The sequence below is a fragment of the Colobus angolensis genome, unplaced genomic scaffold (genome assembly GCF_000951035.1).
Source record: "Colobus angolensis palliatus isolate OR3802 unplaced genomic scaffold, Cang.pa_1.0 Scaffold188, whole genome shotgun sequence".
NCBI classification, from domain to species: Eukaryota; Metazoa; Chordata; class Mammalia; order Primates; family Cercopithecidae; genus Colobus; species Colobus angolensis.
Window position 1 is genome coordinate 1481592 of NW_012115021.1, and position 19719 is coordinate 1501310.

At 44.4% G+C, this 19719-nt stretch overlaps 1 protein-coding gene across 4 annotated transcripts in view; it reads left to right on the forward strand.

Annotated features, from left to right (window-relative positions):
* The window catches only part of SH3KBP1 (SH3-domain kinase binding protein 1), a 311350-nt gene that overhangs the window by 220252 nt on the left and 71379 nt on the right, over positions 1-19719 (forward strand). For all 4 annotated transcript variants that reach the window (XM_011940194.1, XM_011940195.1, XM_011940197.1 and 1 more), the window contains one exon: positions 10744-10851. In XM_011940194.1, the coding sequence (XP_011795584.1) occupies positions 10744-10851 (108 nt within the window). The remainder of the gene's footprint in view (positions 1-10743; positions 10852-19719) is intronic.

Below are 19719 nucleotides of genomic sequence, written 5' to 3' on the forward strand. Positions count from 1 at the left end.
CCAGGTTGGTCTCAAACTCCTAGACTCAAGTGATCCGCCCACCTCAGCCTCCCAAAGTGCTGGGATTACAGGCGTGAGCCACTGCGCCTAGCCGATTACTGACCCTTGAAGTGGATTTATGGGAATAGAAGTTCCTTCATTCCACAATTAGGAAAAAAGGCTAAAGCATAAACATTTTTTAGAAGACTTAAGCTTACATATGTTGCAAAGGAAATTATGAAATCAATAAATAATTCTGATATATTTTTTGTGTACAAACTATATACCCATGTTCCATAACTCTAGGAAGTACCAAATATGAATGGTCACCCTGGAGTTGGGCCAACATGGCAGCATCTGTTGGGTGCTGTTCTCTGAAGAGGCTCCAGATAGAAACATTTTTTTCTTTTTCTTTTTTTTTTTGAAACGGAGTCTCGCTGTGTCACCCAGGCTGGAGTACAGTGGCACGATCTCGGCTCACTGCAACCTCCATCTCCTGGGTTCAGGCGATTCTCCTACCTCAGGCTCCTGAGTAGCTGGGATTACATGTGTGTGCCACCACGCCCAGCTAATTTTTGTATTTTTAGTAGAGACGGGGTTTCACCATGTTGGTCAGGCTGGTCCTGAATTCCTGACCTCGTGATCTACCCACCTTGACCTCCCAAAGCGCTTGAATTTCAGACGTGAGCCACCGCGCCCGGCCCTAGAAACATCTTTTTCTAAGAGGAAAACAGACTGTGCACACAGAGGCCTTTAGGGCCTCTGCCCTTGGTTGTCTTCTATGAAAATCCCCACGGGCCTTCCTGATCCCTGCCTTTGTGATATTGAATACCTGTGGAAGTCCTGTTCTCTTATTGGGGACTGATATTTGATTTAAGGTTTTTTTTTTTTTTTTTCATTTCTTAATGACATCTGAACTCAAAGGTTACTTCTGTAGCATTTCCTAATCTATGTGCTATGAGGGTAGGGGAGTGATTTCTTCAGCTCTCCTGGGTGGATGGGAAGGGCCTTAGGTGGCTGGAATCACCCCTCTGGGCTGATGGTCTTCAACAACCTTTGGCCTCCAGCAGTATGTCATAAAAATACTACTATTTTATGTGTGTGCCATTATCCGAAAAAAGCTAGGTGGCACTAACTTACTGCATGTATTTATCCTTCTATATAAAGATGTTCAACAGTGGCTCTACTTTACCTTAGGGAATACTTCACCTTCCTTGTTAGAGAAAGGAACATATGACTGGCAAAGGAAACTCCAGGATAATTAAAAACCCTTGTATGTATCTTCATTTCACACATTCTTTCTCTAGGACTTCTTTTGGGAATTAGACCTTGAAATAGCTCAGACTTTTAAAGATAGAGCTGAAAGTTCTATTATATCTAGAATGAAAAAGTCCAGTCTAATTAAAGAAACAATCTTTTTCAGGGAGTATACAACTTGGGGTTGTAGCTACGATGGAGTAAAGGATAATTAGACTTTTCTTCCTGCCATAGACAACTCTAACATTGGCCAAAACATATGAAGTGGCTGTTTTTAGGCATTGGACAATACATATCACAAGGATGTGATCCTGGAGACAAGGGAAGCATAAAAGTGAGTTTTATATCAACCCTGGCTTTTTACCTAGAGGCACTTTCTAAATTGCAGCACAGGGCAGTGGAGCCCAAACAAAGAGCAGCAAACTCATTTATTGGATAGCGGAAACAAGTTGTAATTCAGGACTGCTGGGGTGGCTCAAATTTTCAGGGCAGGGAACTGCAAAAGAATGAGCTACACAAGGAAAGAGTGTCAGAAATGTATAGATCTAGATGCTTTGGCCAAATACTAAGCCGGGCATCAGTAGGGCAAGACTCCACTAGGCCTGGCAGAAAATAAGAACTTGGAGGGGCTGTGAGTTGAGTGGATATCCCACCAGTAATGGGAGATGTTAGAGTTCTAGCTAAGCAGAGTAGAAAAACACGAGGTGCTGAACACTTCTGGCATCCAGTTGAGAACCCAGAAAAGCTGGCCACAGGAACAGCACTACCCTAGACCCATGGTAACAAAGCCTAAAAACAAAGCCTAGACCCATTGTAACAAAGCCTAAAAACTTGACCGGTCAAGCTGACCTGCAAGTAACTTGCCTACCATAGCAGAACTCAACACTCTTGCAGGGAAGACAGCAAAATCCAGTCTTTCAACAACATAGCAGGCACAGTCACTGAGATAATATAATCACAAATGACTAGATCTATGAAGAAGCAGGAAAATATGAGGTGGCTTGGAGAAGACATGGGGGTGTTTCTGAGTACTGTTTTCAGGCATTGATACCTGCTTCAGTTAATACTGGCATGCCCAAGAGGAAATGTGTTTACTGTTTTTTGTGTGTTATCCACCCAATTTTTTGTTACTAGTTATACATTATGTAAAACGAAAAAAGCAAAAGTTAGTATAGCAAAGCCTGTAAGTTGTTGCCTGCTAGTTTTTTGTAAGTAGTTCAACTCTGGGTCATGACTTCATTGTATTACAAAAGAGTGAGTGACGGCCAGTCAGGCGTTGTGGCTCACACCTGTAATCTCAGCACTTTGGAGGGCTGAGGTGGGCAGATCACTTGAGTTTAGGAATTTGCGACTAGCCTGGGCAACATGGTAAGACCCCATCTCTACAAAAAATTTAAAAATTAGCCATGCATGGTGGAGTGTGCCTGTAGTCTTGGCTACTCGAGAGACTGAGTGGAAAGATTGCTTGAGCTCGAGAGGTTAAGGCTGCAGTGAGCCATGGTCGTGCCACTGCACTCCAGCCTGGGCAACACAGTGAGGCCCTGTCTCAAAAAAAAAAAAAAAAAAAAAAAAAATGATCGACTGCCTAAGCCTCAGCTATCCTGTGATGCTGGCATTTGGAATGTAGTGTTTTCTTGAGTGAGCTTGTCCCTACAACTGTCTCCTCAGGCTTCTCTCTTTAATTGTGTTCTGCCAGGCATTGCTTCTGACACTGAATAGTAGTCAGTGTAGTCCTCGTTTTTTCCTGTTACCTTATAAACCATGATATGTGACTGAGCCTCCTTTAGTAACTGATTTATGGGGATGTAGAAAATTCTGAGCAGAAATCCCAGCCATGCAGAATAATTGCATCTCTTGGGGAGGTGTTAACAAGCAGAGGCAGAGATGAGTGCTTCTGGGCTCCGGCTTCCATGGAACTTTCGCTCAATAGCCCCCACCCCCAAGCTCCATGTAGAAGGCGTACATTAGCACATATTAAATGTCTGTTTCCATACTGCTGGTGGATGCTGAGGGTGTGAGGCCCCCTGGGGGCATGCTGAGGCTCACTTAACAGCCTCACCCAAATCGTCCAACACTCACTTTCTCCTCAAATGATTTATCAGTCATCAGAGAAGGTCATGAAGAACAGCCATGCTGGATAACTTCTGGGAAATTGGGACTGGGGAGCCTGGGGGCAGCTGACCACCAGAAGTGACTGAGCAGAATACATTTCTTTTTCGTTTGCATCAAGTGGTGAACCCATTTTCATGTCTTCAGTTTTTGGTTTGAAAACTGAAATGTTTTTGAAACATTTTTGAAATGTCTGTTTGAAATGTCTGTTTCTAAGCCGCATGTTCCCGTTTGAACTCAAAGAAGACACGGTGCCTGAGAAAATGTGGCCTACCTTTTTGGGGTAATTTTAAAGTTTTTGCCCCAATTTTGAATAAATAATAAATTCAGAACCGATCAGCAGGTAAAGCCTGATCATATAGATGAAACTTCCTTTGTGTAATTCTATACCTGCTTCCCCCTTGTTCAGTTTGACCTCACTTCTGATGTTTGAAAGTGAAGAGAAGTGGAACAACAGTCTGGAGGAAGATTGGGCCGTTCATCTCTTCAGTCAACATTTATTCAGAATTGATATGTTCTGGGCACTATGGCAGGAATTAGATGGAGACAAAGGTGTGAAGATAAGAATCCTCATTTTCAAGGAGCTTTTTGTTTTCAGGAACCTTGTGACTCAAAGTATGGTCCACGGAGTAGTAGCAGCATTGGCATCACCTGGGAACCTCTTAGAAATGCAGAATCTCAGACTTGCCCCAGACCTACTGAATCTGAATTGGCATTTTTACAAGATCCCTAAGTGAGAAGCATGCACATTAAAGCGTGAGAAGCGCCCATCTTAAATCACTGATTCTCAGTCTACACACTGGAAAAACCTAGGACCATTGTAAAAGCACTGATTTCCTGTGCCCATTCCCCACCCCCAAACTGTGATTTAATGGGTATGGAGTCTGGCCCAGGCATCACCATTTTCTTTTAAATTCCCAGGTGATTCTAAATGTGCAGCCAGGTGTGAGAGCCACTCATCTAGTATATGGCTTTGTACTCTTGACACAACAGCCCAAGATGAGATTGTAGCTCATTCTGTTAACCAATGTACAAGCTAGGTGGCAAGTTTGTCTTTTGTACAGATTTAAAGTGCCTAGACTAGAGGTAGACCCACCAGGTCTCACGTGGCCCTCTCTGTGCCCACAGCTTGTATGTCAGGGAGTTGCTGTCAGCTGTGTAGAGTGCTTCGGCCAGGTTACACGGGGCCATGCTGGCAAGATTGAACAGACTGAGGCCCGATACTGAAGTCTGGGCAAGGCCTCCTTCCTCAGACACACCCCGGGGCCTTGGCATCCCTCCCCTTGGCCCACCTCCAAGTGTGTGAGCTGCTGCCAGGGGGTTTCACCCGAGGCAGCAAGGACTAGGAGTGGCTCCTTGGCACTCGAGGATGGTGCTGGGTCACGTGACAAATGCACATGAGTGTAATTAAGCAGCTCTCCTGGTCACATTATCCCTCAGGGATTCGGACCAGGCCATATAATCACAATGATGATCATAACAACAACCAGCTCTTGTGTCACTCTTTATACTTTGCAAAGATTTTCACATGTGTCAAGAAACCGAGATCCAGGGAGCTTTCGTCACTAGTGAACAGCTTAAGTGTCACATGGCCCATGCTTGCTTTGTTCCACCTCTCTCTGAGTTCCACTTGAACATGTCAGGCAAAATAAGGAGTGGCTCCCTTGTGACAAAGTGAGTTCCCTGTTATAAGCAGTATGGTAGGAGAGAGTAGATAACCTGAGATGGAGCAGAACATGGAGGCTGGACTACAGAACACCTAATGCTCTATTCATTCATTCCTTAGAAGGAAAAACATCATTTGCACTTTATAGGGAAAAGTATATGTTACCCTAATATCTCCCTGGTATTGAGGCATAGAGAAACCATTTTGGCCATTTTAAGGACTTGAGTTTGAAAGAGTAAAAATGATATGTCAGAAATATGATTTCTTTCCATATTGCTAAGGGTTTAGGTCGACTTTTCCCTGAGTTCATGCTAATAGAGCTTATGTCTAAACAGCAGCTTTCTGGAGGCTTCATCTACATGCTGCTCCTTTTCTCATTTCTACCTCCCACCTCTTTCAGAGTTCATCCCCTCACCTGCCTACAATGCCCTTTCTCATTCGTATTAGAGTCTAAAACTCCATGAAGGTGACTGTCGTCTGAGTTATGCCTGGGGTCCTGGTGTAATTTATTAATGGCACCCCGGATTTGGAAACAAATTATAGTACTTGGGCCACATTACCTCTCTCCTCAGTGGTCAGCTATTGCCTCACCGTCCTGCCTTCACTCAACTCCTACCGTCTTCCTTGGGGACATCCACTTCCACCCTGATGGCAGTCAGGTCTCACAAGTGGTTGATCACCTGCCCCTCCTTTCTGCCCCTGTCACTCAGTGGGTGCTGTCTTGCCTCACGCCTCATATCACTGTTCAGTAGATGTTGGAGGGGCGGACTTTGTTCCAAGCTCTAATTCCTGTATATTCTCTTCCATGAGCACAACTTGCCTCTCTCCCTCTTCTCTTCCTTTACGCTCAGCAAGTCTGCCCTTGACCTTTCTCATTACCTCAGTTCTTGCCCTTGTTCTCTGCTTCCAGACTGCCCAGCTTGTCTTGGTCCCACTTGTTTGTAAATTCAGCCTAGCACTTCTGCCAGTGTTTCTGTGCCATTCTGATTCACTGTGTCTGCCTCTCCCACTGGACTCTGAGCTTGGGAGCCCCACAAGGACATGATGGTTTTCTTTTCTCCCCTGGATTCCTCTCCTATCCTGCACATTTTAGGAGTCTAGCCCAGCCATTGGCACTTTTTTTTTTTTAATTCCCAGGTGATTCTAAACGTGCAGCCAGGTTTGAGAGCCATTTTAGATTCTCAATAAATAAATTGAGGTCAGGTGCTGTGGCTCACGCCTGTAATTCCAGCACTTTGGGAGGCGGAGGTGGGCCGATCACCTGAGTTCTGGAGTTCAAGACCAGCCTGGCCAACATGATGAAACCTCGTCTCTACTAAAAATACAAAAAAATTAGCCAGGCGTGGTGGCAGGCGCCTGTAATCCCAGCTACTTGGGGAGGATGATGCAGGAGAATCGCTTGAACCTGGGAGACAGAGGTTGCAGTGAGCTGAGATCATGTCATTGCACTCCAGCCTGGGCAACAGAGGCAGACTCTGTCTCAAACAAACAAACAAATAAATAGAATTTGCTGCTATTTTATACTTCTGAAAACATAGCCCTCATACAAGTCTCTCCATCTCTGCCATCAAAAGGTTAGTTCTTTTGCCTGGTTTGTTGAAGAGGAACTTATTTTCACTTCTCATTTTGCTGTCAAAATTATTCCTGTTTCCCTTAAATTAGCTTGTATTGCTGGGGGAAAAAAAATGCCTTGCTTCTCTGTAAATCTCTATCCCACTCCAGGCATCCTGACCTTGTGCCTGCTTTCTGTCCTATAGCAGACTCCTTTTTTTGGCATTTTTTCTTGTTTTTTGCTTGTTTGTTTGTTTTTGTTTTTTGTTGTTGTTTTGTTTTGTTTTTGTTTTTTTTTTGCTTCTACTAGTAGCACTAAATTACACTGGCAGTTTTCTCTTTTGACTGTGCTTATCTCATCCATGGGCCTTGTGTTTATTCTTGTACCAATCAGAACAATTAGACGTATTGTGTTCTCCCTTCATGCTTTCCTTCTCTTCTTTGAATTATGCAATGAGTAGCATTGTTAGTGTTTTCCTTAAGAAGCAGAATATAGATGGGTCATCCAAGCCAGTCATCACCAAGGGGAAATATGAGACATATAATGTCATTATATACCATTTTCTCCCGTAGAAGTGTATGGGTTCTAAATTTATTCTGGGCCGGGCTCGGTGGCTCACGCCTATAATCCCAGCACTTTGGGAGGCCAAGATGGCAAATCACCTGAGGCCAGGAGTTTGAGACCAGCCTGGCCAACATGGTGAAACCCTGTCTCTACTAAAAATATAAAAATTAGCCGGGTGTGGCAGTACATGCCTGTAATCCCAGCTACTTGGGAGGCTGAGGCAGGAGAATTGCTTGAACCAGGGAAGCAGAGGTTGTGGTGAGTCGAGATCACGCCACTGCGCTCCGGCCTGGGCGACAGAGTGGGACTCCATCTCAAAACAAACAAACAAACAAACAAACCAAAAAAAACCCAACAACAACAACAAAAAAGTTATTCTGGATGGGCTTTTCCTTATTAACATTTTCTGTATTGTTTTTCTCACATGTGAAGCAAAAAAGGTTCTTGGGTTATTATTTGCGTAAGACTAAGATGAAGCATGGATTTACACTGTTTAGAAAGTTTGAGGCCAGGTGTGGTAGCTCACATCTGTAATACCAGCACTTTGGGAGGCCGAGGCAGATGGATCCCTTGAGCCCAGGAGTTCAAGACCAGCCTGGGCAACATGGTAAAACCCCATCTCTACTAAAAATATGGAAAATTAGCCAGGCATGGTGGCATGTGCCTATAGTCCCAGCTACTCAGGAGGCTGAGGTGGGAGGATCGCTTGAATCCCAAGAAGTCAAGCAGTGAGCCGAGATCATGCCACTGCACTGCAGCCTAGACAGTGAGAGTGTGATCTGTCTCCCCACAAAAAAAAAAAAAAAAGATAGTTTTTTTGAATGCTTTTTGTGGGCATAGTTCTGTATCAGATGACCTGAAATGAATGTGAAAGGAAGACCAGTCCTCACCTAAGCAAACCATTCACACATGAAAAGATTTCAGATTATTGCAAAAACTGTTAATGATTCTCTCCTCTTTTGGTACTAGAGCACTTATTTGATACCTGTTACCCAAAGGACCTTGCATAATATTGTATGTCTGTCTTTCCCATACATCTCTAAGCTTCCTGGGGTTAGAGATCATGTTCTCTGCATCTGTATGTTTAAGGTTTGATGCTCACAGAGCTTAAATATATTTTGCATTTAGTAAGTGTTTGTTGAGTTGAGTATCATTAAGTGCAAATTAACACTGTACTGAGCATTAGAGAAAAGAAAAAGCATTCATCATAGTCAGTTTCTTAAAGGTGAGTTTCAAGTTGAGTTTTGAAGAAACCTAATTCCAAGAATTAGGGTCAAAGAAATTCTACTCCCAGCTCCCTTCGTAAGTTTTTCTGGTATCATTGATGATGTTTGTAACATCCTAGGGTCAGAAGAACCTCAGGAGCCACCAAATCCTGCCACCGCTCCTGTTCATAAGTCCCTTCTTTGAAGACTGATGCTAGTTTTCAGGGGGTGATGTGACATGGGCAGGACCAGACTATCTACTTAGACTTCTCACTGTCATTTTTCCAGAAAGATAAGCATCCTTTCATGTTGAAAGACTTTTGGACCCTTGTTTTGTTCTGGGTAAATCTGAACTTGATGCTTCAAGGGTCTTTGTTTTTTTGTTGTTGGTTGGGGCTAGAATTTATAGTCTGTAACCAAGGACTGATTTCCAAAATCTGCACTCTCTTCTAAGGGGTCAGCTTATCTTTGTAACATACCACTGCGACAGTGGAAGGTGGTGATGAGTTACTTCCCACCTGAGGTGGGCCTTATGCTAACTTATAGAGAATCCCTATGAGTTTAGGCAGATAGAGGCCATCCTGTTCTACAGTAATTCAAGTATTGGACTGCAGGAGATTGCAGAACTCTCAGGGCTAGAAAGAGTCTGCATTGATTCTACAAATACTTATTATATGAGGCATTGTGTACATGGCTGGGGGTATAATGGTGAAAAATCAGATGTGTTCCCTCACCTTGCTGGAATGTATGATCTAACAAGGTACAAATGAGCCATACAAGCCATGGCTCTCCCAGGGCCCTACAGCAAGGCCTTGAACCAGCCACACATCTGGTGCTTGAGCCCTTTTCTAATCCCACTGGTGTCATGGAGACCATGGGCTCTCCATGGGCCCTGAACATGATCTCCTCTCTTTCTCTATCACCTTCTTGCTTTCCTTCTGTGTTACCAGCGGGGTTTTTTGTTTGTATTTTGGAAAGCCTTTGCTCATTTTGGGCTTCAGCTGGAAGTTGTTGATCACAACTTGGGAGTCTGCTATAGGACAAAAAGCAGGTGCAGGGTCAGGATGCCTGAAGTGGGATGGAGATTTACTGATTACAGGGATTTTATTCAAGGAATTTCATATTTGACAGTGGTGTGTATATTATACATATACTAGGCAGGAAGCATTGCCCAAGTGAGGAGGTTTACAGTAGGCTGGGTGAGTCCTGCATCCGGTGGTGGAAGTAGAATTGGACTCAGAGGACAAATGTGAGACATATGATAAAACTCCAGCAAGTGGGACTTCCAACCAGTTGAAAATGGGAAAAACTAGAAGTGGTTTTGTGGCATGAGGTTGTGTGCCCAGGAGAACCACAAGGCCATTAGGCTCATGAAAAAGGCCAGGCTCTTGCCATTTTTGCTCATTGTCCTTTCTCTAGCACCTAGCTCCGTGTCCAGCACAAAGTAGATGCTTGATAAATGTTTGATGAATGAATGAACAAAATAGAGATTATCCAAAGGGAAGCAAGTTCACTCTGGAAGAATGAAGAGCATTATTCATTCATTTCAGATGCCAACATTGTGTCCTGTAAGGTGGAGGAAGTGATTTCCATGATGGCAACTGTGCGCCATCAACATCCAAAGGCGAAGGTGAAGGAGAGCAGTGCATTAATGAGCTTGTGTAAAGTATGATTTTTCTTCTGGTTGGCTGACTGTCACAAAGCCTTTTTTTAATTTTGACAAGCTTTGTGACAGACTAATCACAGAGGACATTTGTGCATGTGATATTTTCTAAGCCATATTTGCAGTTAATGAAATACTTTTATTTCAGTAAAATTAAAATGAAGAAAACACATATTCTCCCATCCTTAAAAAAGAAAGGCTGGGTGCAGTAGCCCATGCCTATAATCTCAGCACTTTGGGAGGCCGAGGTGGGCGGATCACCTGAGGTCAGGAGTTCAGGACCAGCCTGGCCAACATGGTGAAACCCTGTCTCGACCAAAAAATACAAAAATTAGCCAGGCATTGTGACACGCACCTGTAATCCCAGCTGCTGAGAGGCTGAGATGGAGGAATCGCTTGAACCCGGGAAGCGGAGGTTGCAGGGAGCCGAGACTGCACCACTGCACTCCAGCCTGGGCGACAGAGTGAGACCCTGTCTCAAAAAAAAAAAAAAGAAAGAGAAAAAAGAAGACCTTATTGATTCAGTGCATCTAAAAGCAGCACTGGGTTTTGAGTTCCGGCCGGCAATGCTAAGAGGACTTAAGCTTTTGTTTTCCCCTCTGACTTTGGAGTTTGTGCTGACTTGGTAACCATTGTCTCATTAACACGGACCTCCAGGAAAGGGCCTCTGTTCTCTTGAAAAGGGGTGTTAGACCCCTCTGGAGGCTGCTTTCCCCCATCTCTCACTCTGTGTTCTCCTGTTTTCTAGGACTGCATCGACGTAGGCTGGTGGGAAGGAGAGCTGAACGGCAGACGAGGCGTGTTCCCAGATAACTTTGTGAAGTTGCTTCCACCAGACTTTGAAAAGGAAGGGAATGTAAGTCTCCCTGGCTTTGATTTCAGCGGAGTTGTGGCTCCCATGTTGGGACTTAGGATGGGGGAAATTTGGTGTAATGTTGAAGAGCACTGACATTTGAACATTCAACAGGCCCAGATTCTGAGCCCTCGGCTGCCATATACTCTGTAACAAGTTTCATCATAGGATGCATCTGTTAGCTGGCAACAGTGATCTCTACTCTGGGGTTGTTGCATACATAAACAAGATAGTGCGTGTAAAGCACACAGTGCAGCACTGGCACATTCAGCACCCAAATAAACTGTGAGAACCTTGGGTGCTCTTTTTGATAAGTGGACTGCCAGCAGCATCCCACATACCGTGGTCCTTGGGGGTGGGAAAGTAGCCGGTGTTGTGGAAGTGGCTGAAAAGCACAGTGTAAGGCTGAGGATGCAGGGTGAGGCCTGTTAATCTTTCTACACTATATGTGTACATGTGTGAGTACACCCACACATATCCGTATATGTGTATATACACAGCTCTCATCCACGGTTTCTCTTTTGTTGTAGGAGCCCATTTGACCATGCCACTGTTTAAATCAACCACTCCGTCTCTGTTTGCCTCACTCCAGGTGTATTATTTCCCTGCTGACGATGTAATAAGAAATGTTGGGAAGTTAGAAGCACTTTCCAGTATAAGGGGGCAGCAATCCCATATTCAGGGCTCTTTGCCGAGGCTTTTGCGTGGCCTCTGCCCACCTTTCCCAGCCTCCGCCCACTTCATGCCCATGGGGACTCTGTTACTGGACGGTGCTGAGTCTGATCTTGCCATGGCACCATTCCAGTAGGGCTGAGGTGTGGGAAGGATAGCTACAGTGCTTGTGGCTTCGTTGCCAAGGATACTAAAGTAGCATTTAATGGAATTTGTGCTGCTTTGATGAATGGATGTAATTGTTTAAGAAGCTAGATGGTGTTGGCACCTGCCAAGATTATGGCCCACAGACCATTAGGTTGGTTTAAAGGCCAGGTTAGCCACACTTTGTAAGCTTTTTGATTACTTTCTTTCTTGTATTGTTTAGGTGAAGGATGCTCTTTTCCACACCTGTTATTCTCTCTTGGAGTCTGAGTTTGGGTTCTAGAGAATCTGGATTCTGTTTCCTAATGTTCCCTAGATTCTTGATACTTAAAGTGAGATCCATGGGCCAGCAACAGCAGCATCACCTGAGAGCTTGTTAGAAATGCGCAGACCCCACCCCAGACCTGGTGCATCAGAATCTGCATTTTAACGGCGTTCTCTGGTGATTTGTTTGCATATTACAGTATAGGCATCACTGGTATAGAAGCAGGTATCTGTCTAAGTGATGACAACCCACATTCTGGTTTCCTCCTCCATCCCCCATATTTTAGGAGGGAAATAAATTCACACAACAGAGAAGAGCTCATCATTCAGTAAGGAAAATTTTCACCAAGCAAAATCACTTAAAATGTTTTTATTGATGACTGTAGCAATAGTGGATTTTCATTTGACAAAATCAGTCACTGAGAAGAACAGATACTAAACACTTAGTAGTGACTGCAGAGGAAATGTTTTGAAATAGTGGGACGCAGGAATGAGGATGGCAGACATTACAAAGAGTACAGTGGTTGTGACCCTAGGCTGTGGCATCAGATAGATCTGGGTTTGAATCCTGGCTCTGTCACTTACTTGTTCTGTAGCCAAACCCGAGTCACTGAATGTCTCCAAGCCTCTGCATTCTCATCCATAAAATGATGAGAATAATTGTACCTACCTTGTCAACGTGTTGAAAGAAGATTTACTGGGATGATGCACATAAATTCTTAAACATGGTGCCTGGTAGTTGGTAAATGCCTCACACAGATTAACTGTTCCAGTCTTTATAATTACTGTGTACCACGAGGGTAGGAAGGCTCTAGCTAAAACTGTGAAGTAATGATAGAAGTCTGACTCTGGTTCTTTTTGCTCCAGCTGATCAAATCAACACAGTTATCTTGGTATCTTGGCGAGCTTCCCTGGGAATCCAAATGCATCTAAAAACTTTGATAAATAGCCATTAAAAATAAATCTAGCAACTTATAAAATGTATTGGTAGGGACATGTGAGCACAAAATGGCATAATCTTTGTTATTTATTTGTCTTTTTTTTTTTTTTCCTGGATCTGCTGCCTGGCAAATGTTTTATTTTCATTCACTCATTCAGTATTTATTGAGTCCTTTCTCTGGGCTGGCCACTGTGCTGGTTGATTGAAAGTGAAGCATGCTCATGGGTACTGTCCTTGTGAGCTTAGAGTTAAGCAGTTAGGTCTGGCGTTTAGGGCCATGGAGACCTGCCAGACTCTTCTGAAAGGACACCTGATATAGGTCTCTCCAAGTGAGTGGAGGCAAGGGGGCTGTCCAGTCTGCCTGTACCCCGCTTCTCCCCTATCTTTGTGAGGCTGGTAAAAGCTAGGCACATCCTGAAGCACTTGGGCGCCAAGACCTTCATGGTGACTCCTCTCCCTTTGACCGAGGAATCTTAGATGCCATCCTACTAGACATTTGCCACCTTATTGGTTCTGATTGAAGCAGTATATTTTTTTAATTGACAGATAAAATTGTGTTTAATGTGTACAACATGATGCTTTGACGTATATATATGCATTGTGGAATGACTGAATCTAGCTAATTGCCGTATGCATTACCTCACATCGTTATCATTTTTGTGGTGATGGGCTGTAGGGTTTTGAAGACTAGGGTAAAATCTAGATCATTCTTTCAACAAATGGGTAAAGCATGTCTTCTAATTCCCAGTCATGTTTTCTGGTGGGGGGGCAGTAAATTCACTCAGGTGAGAGCTACTCCATAGTGTACTTTTCTAGAAGCTCTGTGTTATATAAGCTATTAAGGGAAGCACTTCCACCGGGAGAGTGAAGTTGTCAGTGATGAGTGGACTGGGCATGGCATGCTCTTTGGGACAATGCACGCTCTCTGGGGCCCCATGGGCATCTCTCCAATCCCCGACAAGCAGCCACCATCTCTTTGATAGGTCTTTTAACCTTGTCCCTATGAAGCAGAAAACCCAACAGTCATACCTGTCAGACAAAGTAATACCTATAGCTGAAAAGTGATTGTACGACGTAACATTTAACTTCCAGAAAATTCAAAGTATAACATCCTTTTCCATCTCCTCTGGTCTATAAGAACCAGCCAACCATCTTCACATTGGTTGTTATACCAGCCTTTATTGCTGCACCCAGAGTATTAGTGAGTTGGTGACAATGTGACTGGAGCTAGGGCTGTCATTTGCTGAGTTGAGAGTGTAAAGATGATTAGAATCATTAACATGAAGGCACTATGTGAATGACAGAGTCTGAAACATTCTGCCACTGGTTTCAGCAGATGTCATCTTGTCTTGCCAGTGACTGGGGTTACAGTCATTCACCCAGAAAAGAGGACGATCTGTGATGATTAGGGTAGACAGAAGCAAGTGGCATTTATTCAACAGCAGGCCTCTTGACTCCGTAGGCATCACCAGAGCATTCTGATGAGGCTGACATATTTTCTGCTGGGGTGTGAATTCAGGTAGTTACTACAAGGCCTTTTGGAATTCCTGGCTATCTTTCTTTCGGAGAGTGCTTAGTGGATTCTCCCTCACCAGGGTAACAAGTGCTTTGGGGTTTTTCCTCAAGATATTCCAGAAGAGCATCTGTTGATCTCTTGGTGCATATTTTAGAGCAATTATGTAAGCTATTTATAAGAGAACCTAGATTCAACGGCTGTCTGTTTATTTTGGGCCTTGACAGTAAAATTGAATACCAGAACGGAAAGATTAAATATTCTGAGAGCTCTAATGAAGCAATGTGTGTGCTGTGTCATTGTTACAGAAGGCTATCGGGGAACTTAGACTCTCAAAAACAGCAGAAACAACTGCTCACTGTCATTAACAAAAGAACAAAATTAGAATAGGTACTTCGAAAGATAGTGTTATTTAAGAAAGTGGCCGGGTGTGGTGGTTCATGCCTGTAATCCCAGCGCTTTAGGAGGCCAAGGTGGGAGGATCGCTTGAGCCCAGGAGTTTGAGACCAACCTGGGCAACATAGCAAGACCCCATCTCTACAAAAATAAGAAAAATTAGCTGGACATGGTGGTACATGCTTGGGGTCCCAGCTATTCAGGAGGCTGAGTTTGGGGGATCGCTTGGGCCCGGGAGTTTGAGGCTGCAGTGAGCTGTGATCATGCCAGTGCACTTCAGCCTGGGCAACAGAGCGAGACCCTGTCTCAAAAAAAATGTAAATCTCAGGCTCCAGTTCTTTTAAGAGAAATTGTTCAAATCACCAGAAGATATTACTGATCTACCATGCATTTATCTGGAGGGCTCTTCAGTGTTAGTACAAGTGAGGAATGATGGCATTGCTAAGATTCCCATAGGCGTTTCCCTAGTGAATGCTCCTCAGTGGGAGCTCAGTCTCAGGGACTCAGAAACCTGCCCTCGAAGATGTCGCTGTGACTATGATGCAGGCTCGCCTTTGCTGAGTCACAGAGGCTTAATAAGGTAGCAGGCAGTCAGCTTACTCATCGCAACAAGAACTCAGATGTCAGCCAGTCTGGAACACAGAGGTCTGCCTGCCCCAGTCATTTTGTCTCCTATGAGCCTGATTCCTTAGAAACCGGGTTCCACCGGAAGCCACGTTTATCCAGTGGTTGCCAGGAGGGCAAGGAATCAACAAGAGGAGTTTGTTGTTCTTACCAAGGGTCTGGCAGGTATCACTTGAGGCCCCTTCATGCACCAAAGGGAGAGATCTGCCAAGGGAAAGATCTGCCAAGGGAACCGTGTGTTGAAGTCAGCTAAGCCTCAATAATGCTTCCAAGAGCACTGCACCACTGCCTTCGGTCTCCATTTGTCTTTGTTTTCATGACTGACTGGACCCTTCCTGTTCACATCAATCTCCAGACACATTGTGATGCAATCAGTTAGATTTCCCACTTTCTCCATTATAATCATGTGTCAACCCAGCCTTTTATGATTTTTTTTTTTAGCACAAGTTTTGCAGGTTCCAAACTTTTGCAAGGAAGGAAGTCTCTTGCTCGATTCCCACAATGGCTGAATTTTGCTGGTTTAACTCTGCCTTCCCTATACCAAGTTCTTAAGAGGCCACTCACCTTACTTATCCTCCATCTTCTGACAACCCAGTCCATAAAATCTGTTCTTAGTCAACATTTTCTTTATTATTCATCATGTCCTTTAGCCTTTAGCCCTGGCCCCGATTCTTATTTAGAATCATCTTAAAAGACATCTTATTTGAAAACGTGCATCTGTAAGAAGAACTGTTGTTTTTCTAGTTTCTGAGAATGCCCGATAACTTCCCTATTTTTTAGCCTTCCAAAAGAAAGAAATATGTGCTTCTAATAAGCGGTCTTATGAAAAAAATTTACCTAAACATTATCTGTCTTGAACATTTAGTTTCATGGGTGGTTTCACATGCAAAGAAATGGGGTTTGTCAAGGAGTTGATGTCATCCGAGTATGGCCTAGTGACTCAGCCCCAGTGGGCTTTCTCAAAGCCACCCAGATGGTATTCCCTCTCCCTTCTCCAGCTGTACTTACAGCCTATAGTCTTTGAAGGCAGAGCCCATGTCCCAGGCTTCTCCTTCATGGGGCCTTACAGCATGCATGGTATATGGTTGCTGGTGAAGAACCCCTGGTCCTTTAGTTGGTTGGTGCCAGAGTGTACCTTCTCTTCCTCCTGCCCCTCCTCTCCTGTTTTCTGCTTTCTCTTGTACAAAAGAGGAGGAAGAGTGGAAGGGAGGGGCAGGGCGAAGCTGGCCTCCTGTCAGATTGTCCTTCCCAGACCAAGGGAGGCCCAGATCCTTCCATCTGATCATGGTGTCTGGGCATGGAATAAAGGCATCACTTTCAGGGTGGGGCAGATGGAATGAAGGGGTGAGCCAAGGGGTGAACTGCGAGAGCATCTTAGGGAGAAACCAAATGCCAAGGCCTAGGCGACTTCCCAATAGGCCATCAGTCTGAATGGGAGATGATGGATGTAGGCCACTAGGCCAGAGGCTGAGGGAGGAAACTAGAGAAGGACTCTTCCAAGAGCAGGTTCTCTAGGTCCCTGGGGATCTCCAGTGTGGGTGACAGGGCAGGCAGTTGCTGGGGACTCTATAGGGTACAGAGTGTGTTAAAGACACTGTCATCACCTAGAGGATAGCTTCAGCTGCACATTTCAAAGGTGTGGCTGGTCCTCCAGGGGCAGGAGAGAAAAGGGCAGAGTGGAGGTCCCCATGTGTTTCTAGAGCTGCAAAGGGGTGCCTTAATCAGGAACTGTCCATTTGTGTCCCCTCTCCAGCCTCACCCACAGACACCGCCAGAGAACTTAGCGGAATGTGTGGAGGAGGTCTCCCAAAGTCCAGAATTGCTCAAAATCAAGCTGAGACTTACTTCCAGAACCTCACCATATTCCTCTAACAAAGCCCCTCTAAAGGGTACCCAGCCATCAGGGTACACTTCTGTTTGTGTTTGTTTGTTTTTAACAAATCACATCTCTGGGGCCAGAGTTCTGAAGGTAAACCAGCTCAAGAGGCAAAATAGCAAACCAGATTCCTGCCAGGGGAACAGTTGAGTCAGCCAATGAGCCTTTTGCTTGGGAAGGGCCAGTCTTGCCAAACAAAGGGCAGAGTCAGTTCTGAAATCCTTCACAGGAAACAAAGCTTGTCTTCCCATTCTCATTCCAGAACATTCATATCTATTTCCTTCCTGGTAATGTAAAGGTAAAAATCAAATCTAGCTAATACATCCTTTGAAGGATGGTGTCTGCATGACTTGGTCCAAGCCAACAACCCCACACACAGGCAGACACGGACACGTATGCACTTAGGCCTATGCTCCCTCCATATATGAAGACTGTGGAAGGCATTCGGCTCTCCCAGAAATCAGAAAATGTGGATTCATTGATTTTGTTACGATTATATTCATGTTGGCTCTTGTGAAATGAATTCCCGTAGTCTGGACATTGAGAAACGTAGAGTTCTGGGCCCTCTGGCTACCAACTAGCTGTTTAAAAAGCCTTTCTGGGCTTCAGTGATCTCAGCGGCGGGGGTGGCGGGTGGTGGGGGACTCCTATGATGACTTGCAGCTCTTAATATCCACTGTTTTTTTAGCACTTACCTGCAAACTGAGCAGGCTGAAGCCACCTGAGGTTGGAGCTGGAGCATTTTACCTTCACCATGGAGGGAGGGATAAAGAGAATAAATAGAACAAGTGCCTCTAAAAACTCAGGACTTAAATACTTGCCTGAGTTGAAAGGATGTTTTCGTGTGTACACCTATAGGAGCTGGTTAATATCTTATTACTGTTAAACTGTACACAGGAAACCTTGACCTACTACTTAGCCCGGAGGACCCCAGCCCCATTTTCTTTATCCAGTCACAATTGGATGTTTGGAGGGAAATCGACTAAATGATCTCCTCATGTCTTTTTATTTGAGAATAGTGAACTCCTGTGATGAATTTTCTACAGTCACATTTTGCTAGAGAATCACCTGTTTTGCCTTCTCAGTTCACACTGCCTTGTCTTCCTGTTGCATTTAAAAAGAAATTTTTAATTTAATTTGTTTCTTTTTTTTTATTGAGACAGGGTTTCCCTCTGTTGCCCAGGCTGGAGTGCAGTGGCACGATCTCAGCTCACTGCAGCCTCCGCCTCCCGGGCTCAAGCAACCCTCCTGCCTCAGCCTCCCAAGTAGATGGGACCACAGGCATGCGCCACCATGCCCAACTAAATTTTTGTATTTTTTGTAGAGATGGGATTTCACCATGTTGCCCAGGCTGGTCTCCAACTCCTGAGTGCAGGCAGTCTCCCTGCTTCCGTCTCCCAAAGTGCTGGGCCTGTTGCATTTTTAAAAAACATTGTAGGCCCATGTGCAATACTTCGTGAATCATTTGCGGGGGGGGAGCGGGTACAGTCTAGAGCTGCATAGAACCCTGGCCCTGATTTTTATTTAGAATTACCTGAAAGACATCCTGTTTGAAAATGTGGCATCTTTTCTCCTTTGAAAAAGCATGAAGGCTAAGTTTGATGGAACCAGAGAAAGTGAAGTCAGTAAAGGATTAAAAAAGAGGAAAACTTGTAAACCCCCTCTGCTAGTAAGCAAAGCAGGCACCTGGCCAGCACTGATCAAGAGTGGTAGATGCAAGACAGACAGCTCACAAACTGTTCCTTCCTTTCAAAACTGTGCCCCCAACTGCCTCTGCAACTGCCGGGTTTCCGAACAAAACTTCACACTTCTGTCTCTGTCCTTTGCCACATTCACACACATGCTTGCTGTGACCACACTTTTCATACACTGTCTGTTAGTGCAACATTTTCCTCTCTCCCTCCCCCGGTGCCCCTCTGCTCTGCTCTGTCACATTTCATGTGTCTGCTACATATCAAATGTGACACAACAGTTAAGGGATTTTTTTTCTTTGACCAGTAATCTTGGAAAATATGATGACTTGTAATTGTCGTTTTAAAATTTGGGGCCCTGTGGTTTGAGGCAAGGTCGCTGGGGTAATGGCCTCAGCGAAAGGAGGCTCATGTGAAATTGGTTATAGAAGTGTTCAGACCAGCAAGGAGTGAGGAAGATGTCCAGGGGTAGGCGTTGTTGGGACTTGGCTAGGAAGAATAAGGCCATGGGTTGTTGGCAGTTTTGTAAATAAGGAATGACAGGCATACTTCATTCTTCCATGCATTCCTTTATTGTGTTTCAGATATTGCGTTTTTTACAAATTCAATGGTTGTGGTAACCCTATGTGGAGCAAACCTACTGGCACCATTTTCCCCACAGCATGTGCTCACTTCATGTCTCCGTATTACATTTTGGTAATTCTCACAACATTTCAAACTTTTTCATTATTATTATGTCTGTTATGGGTAA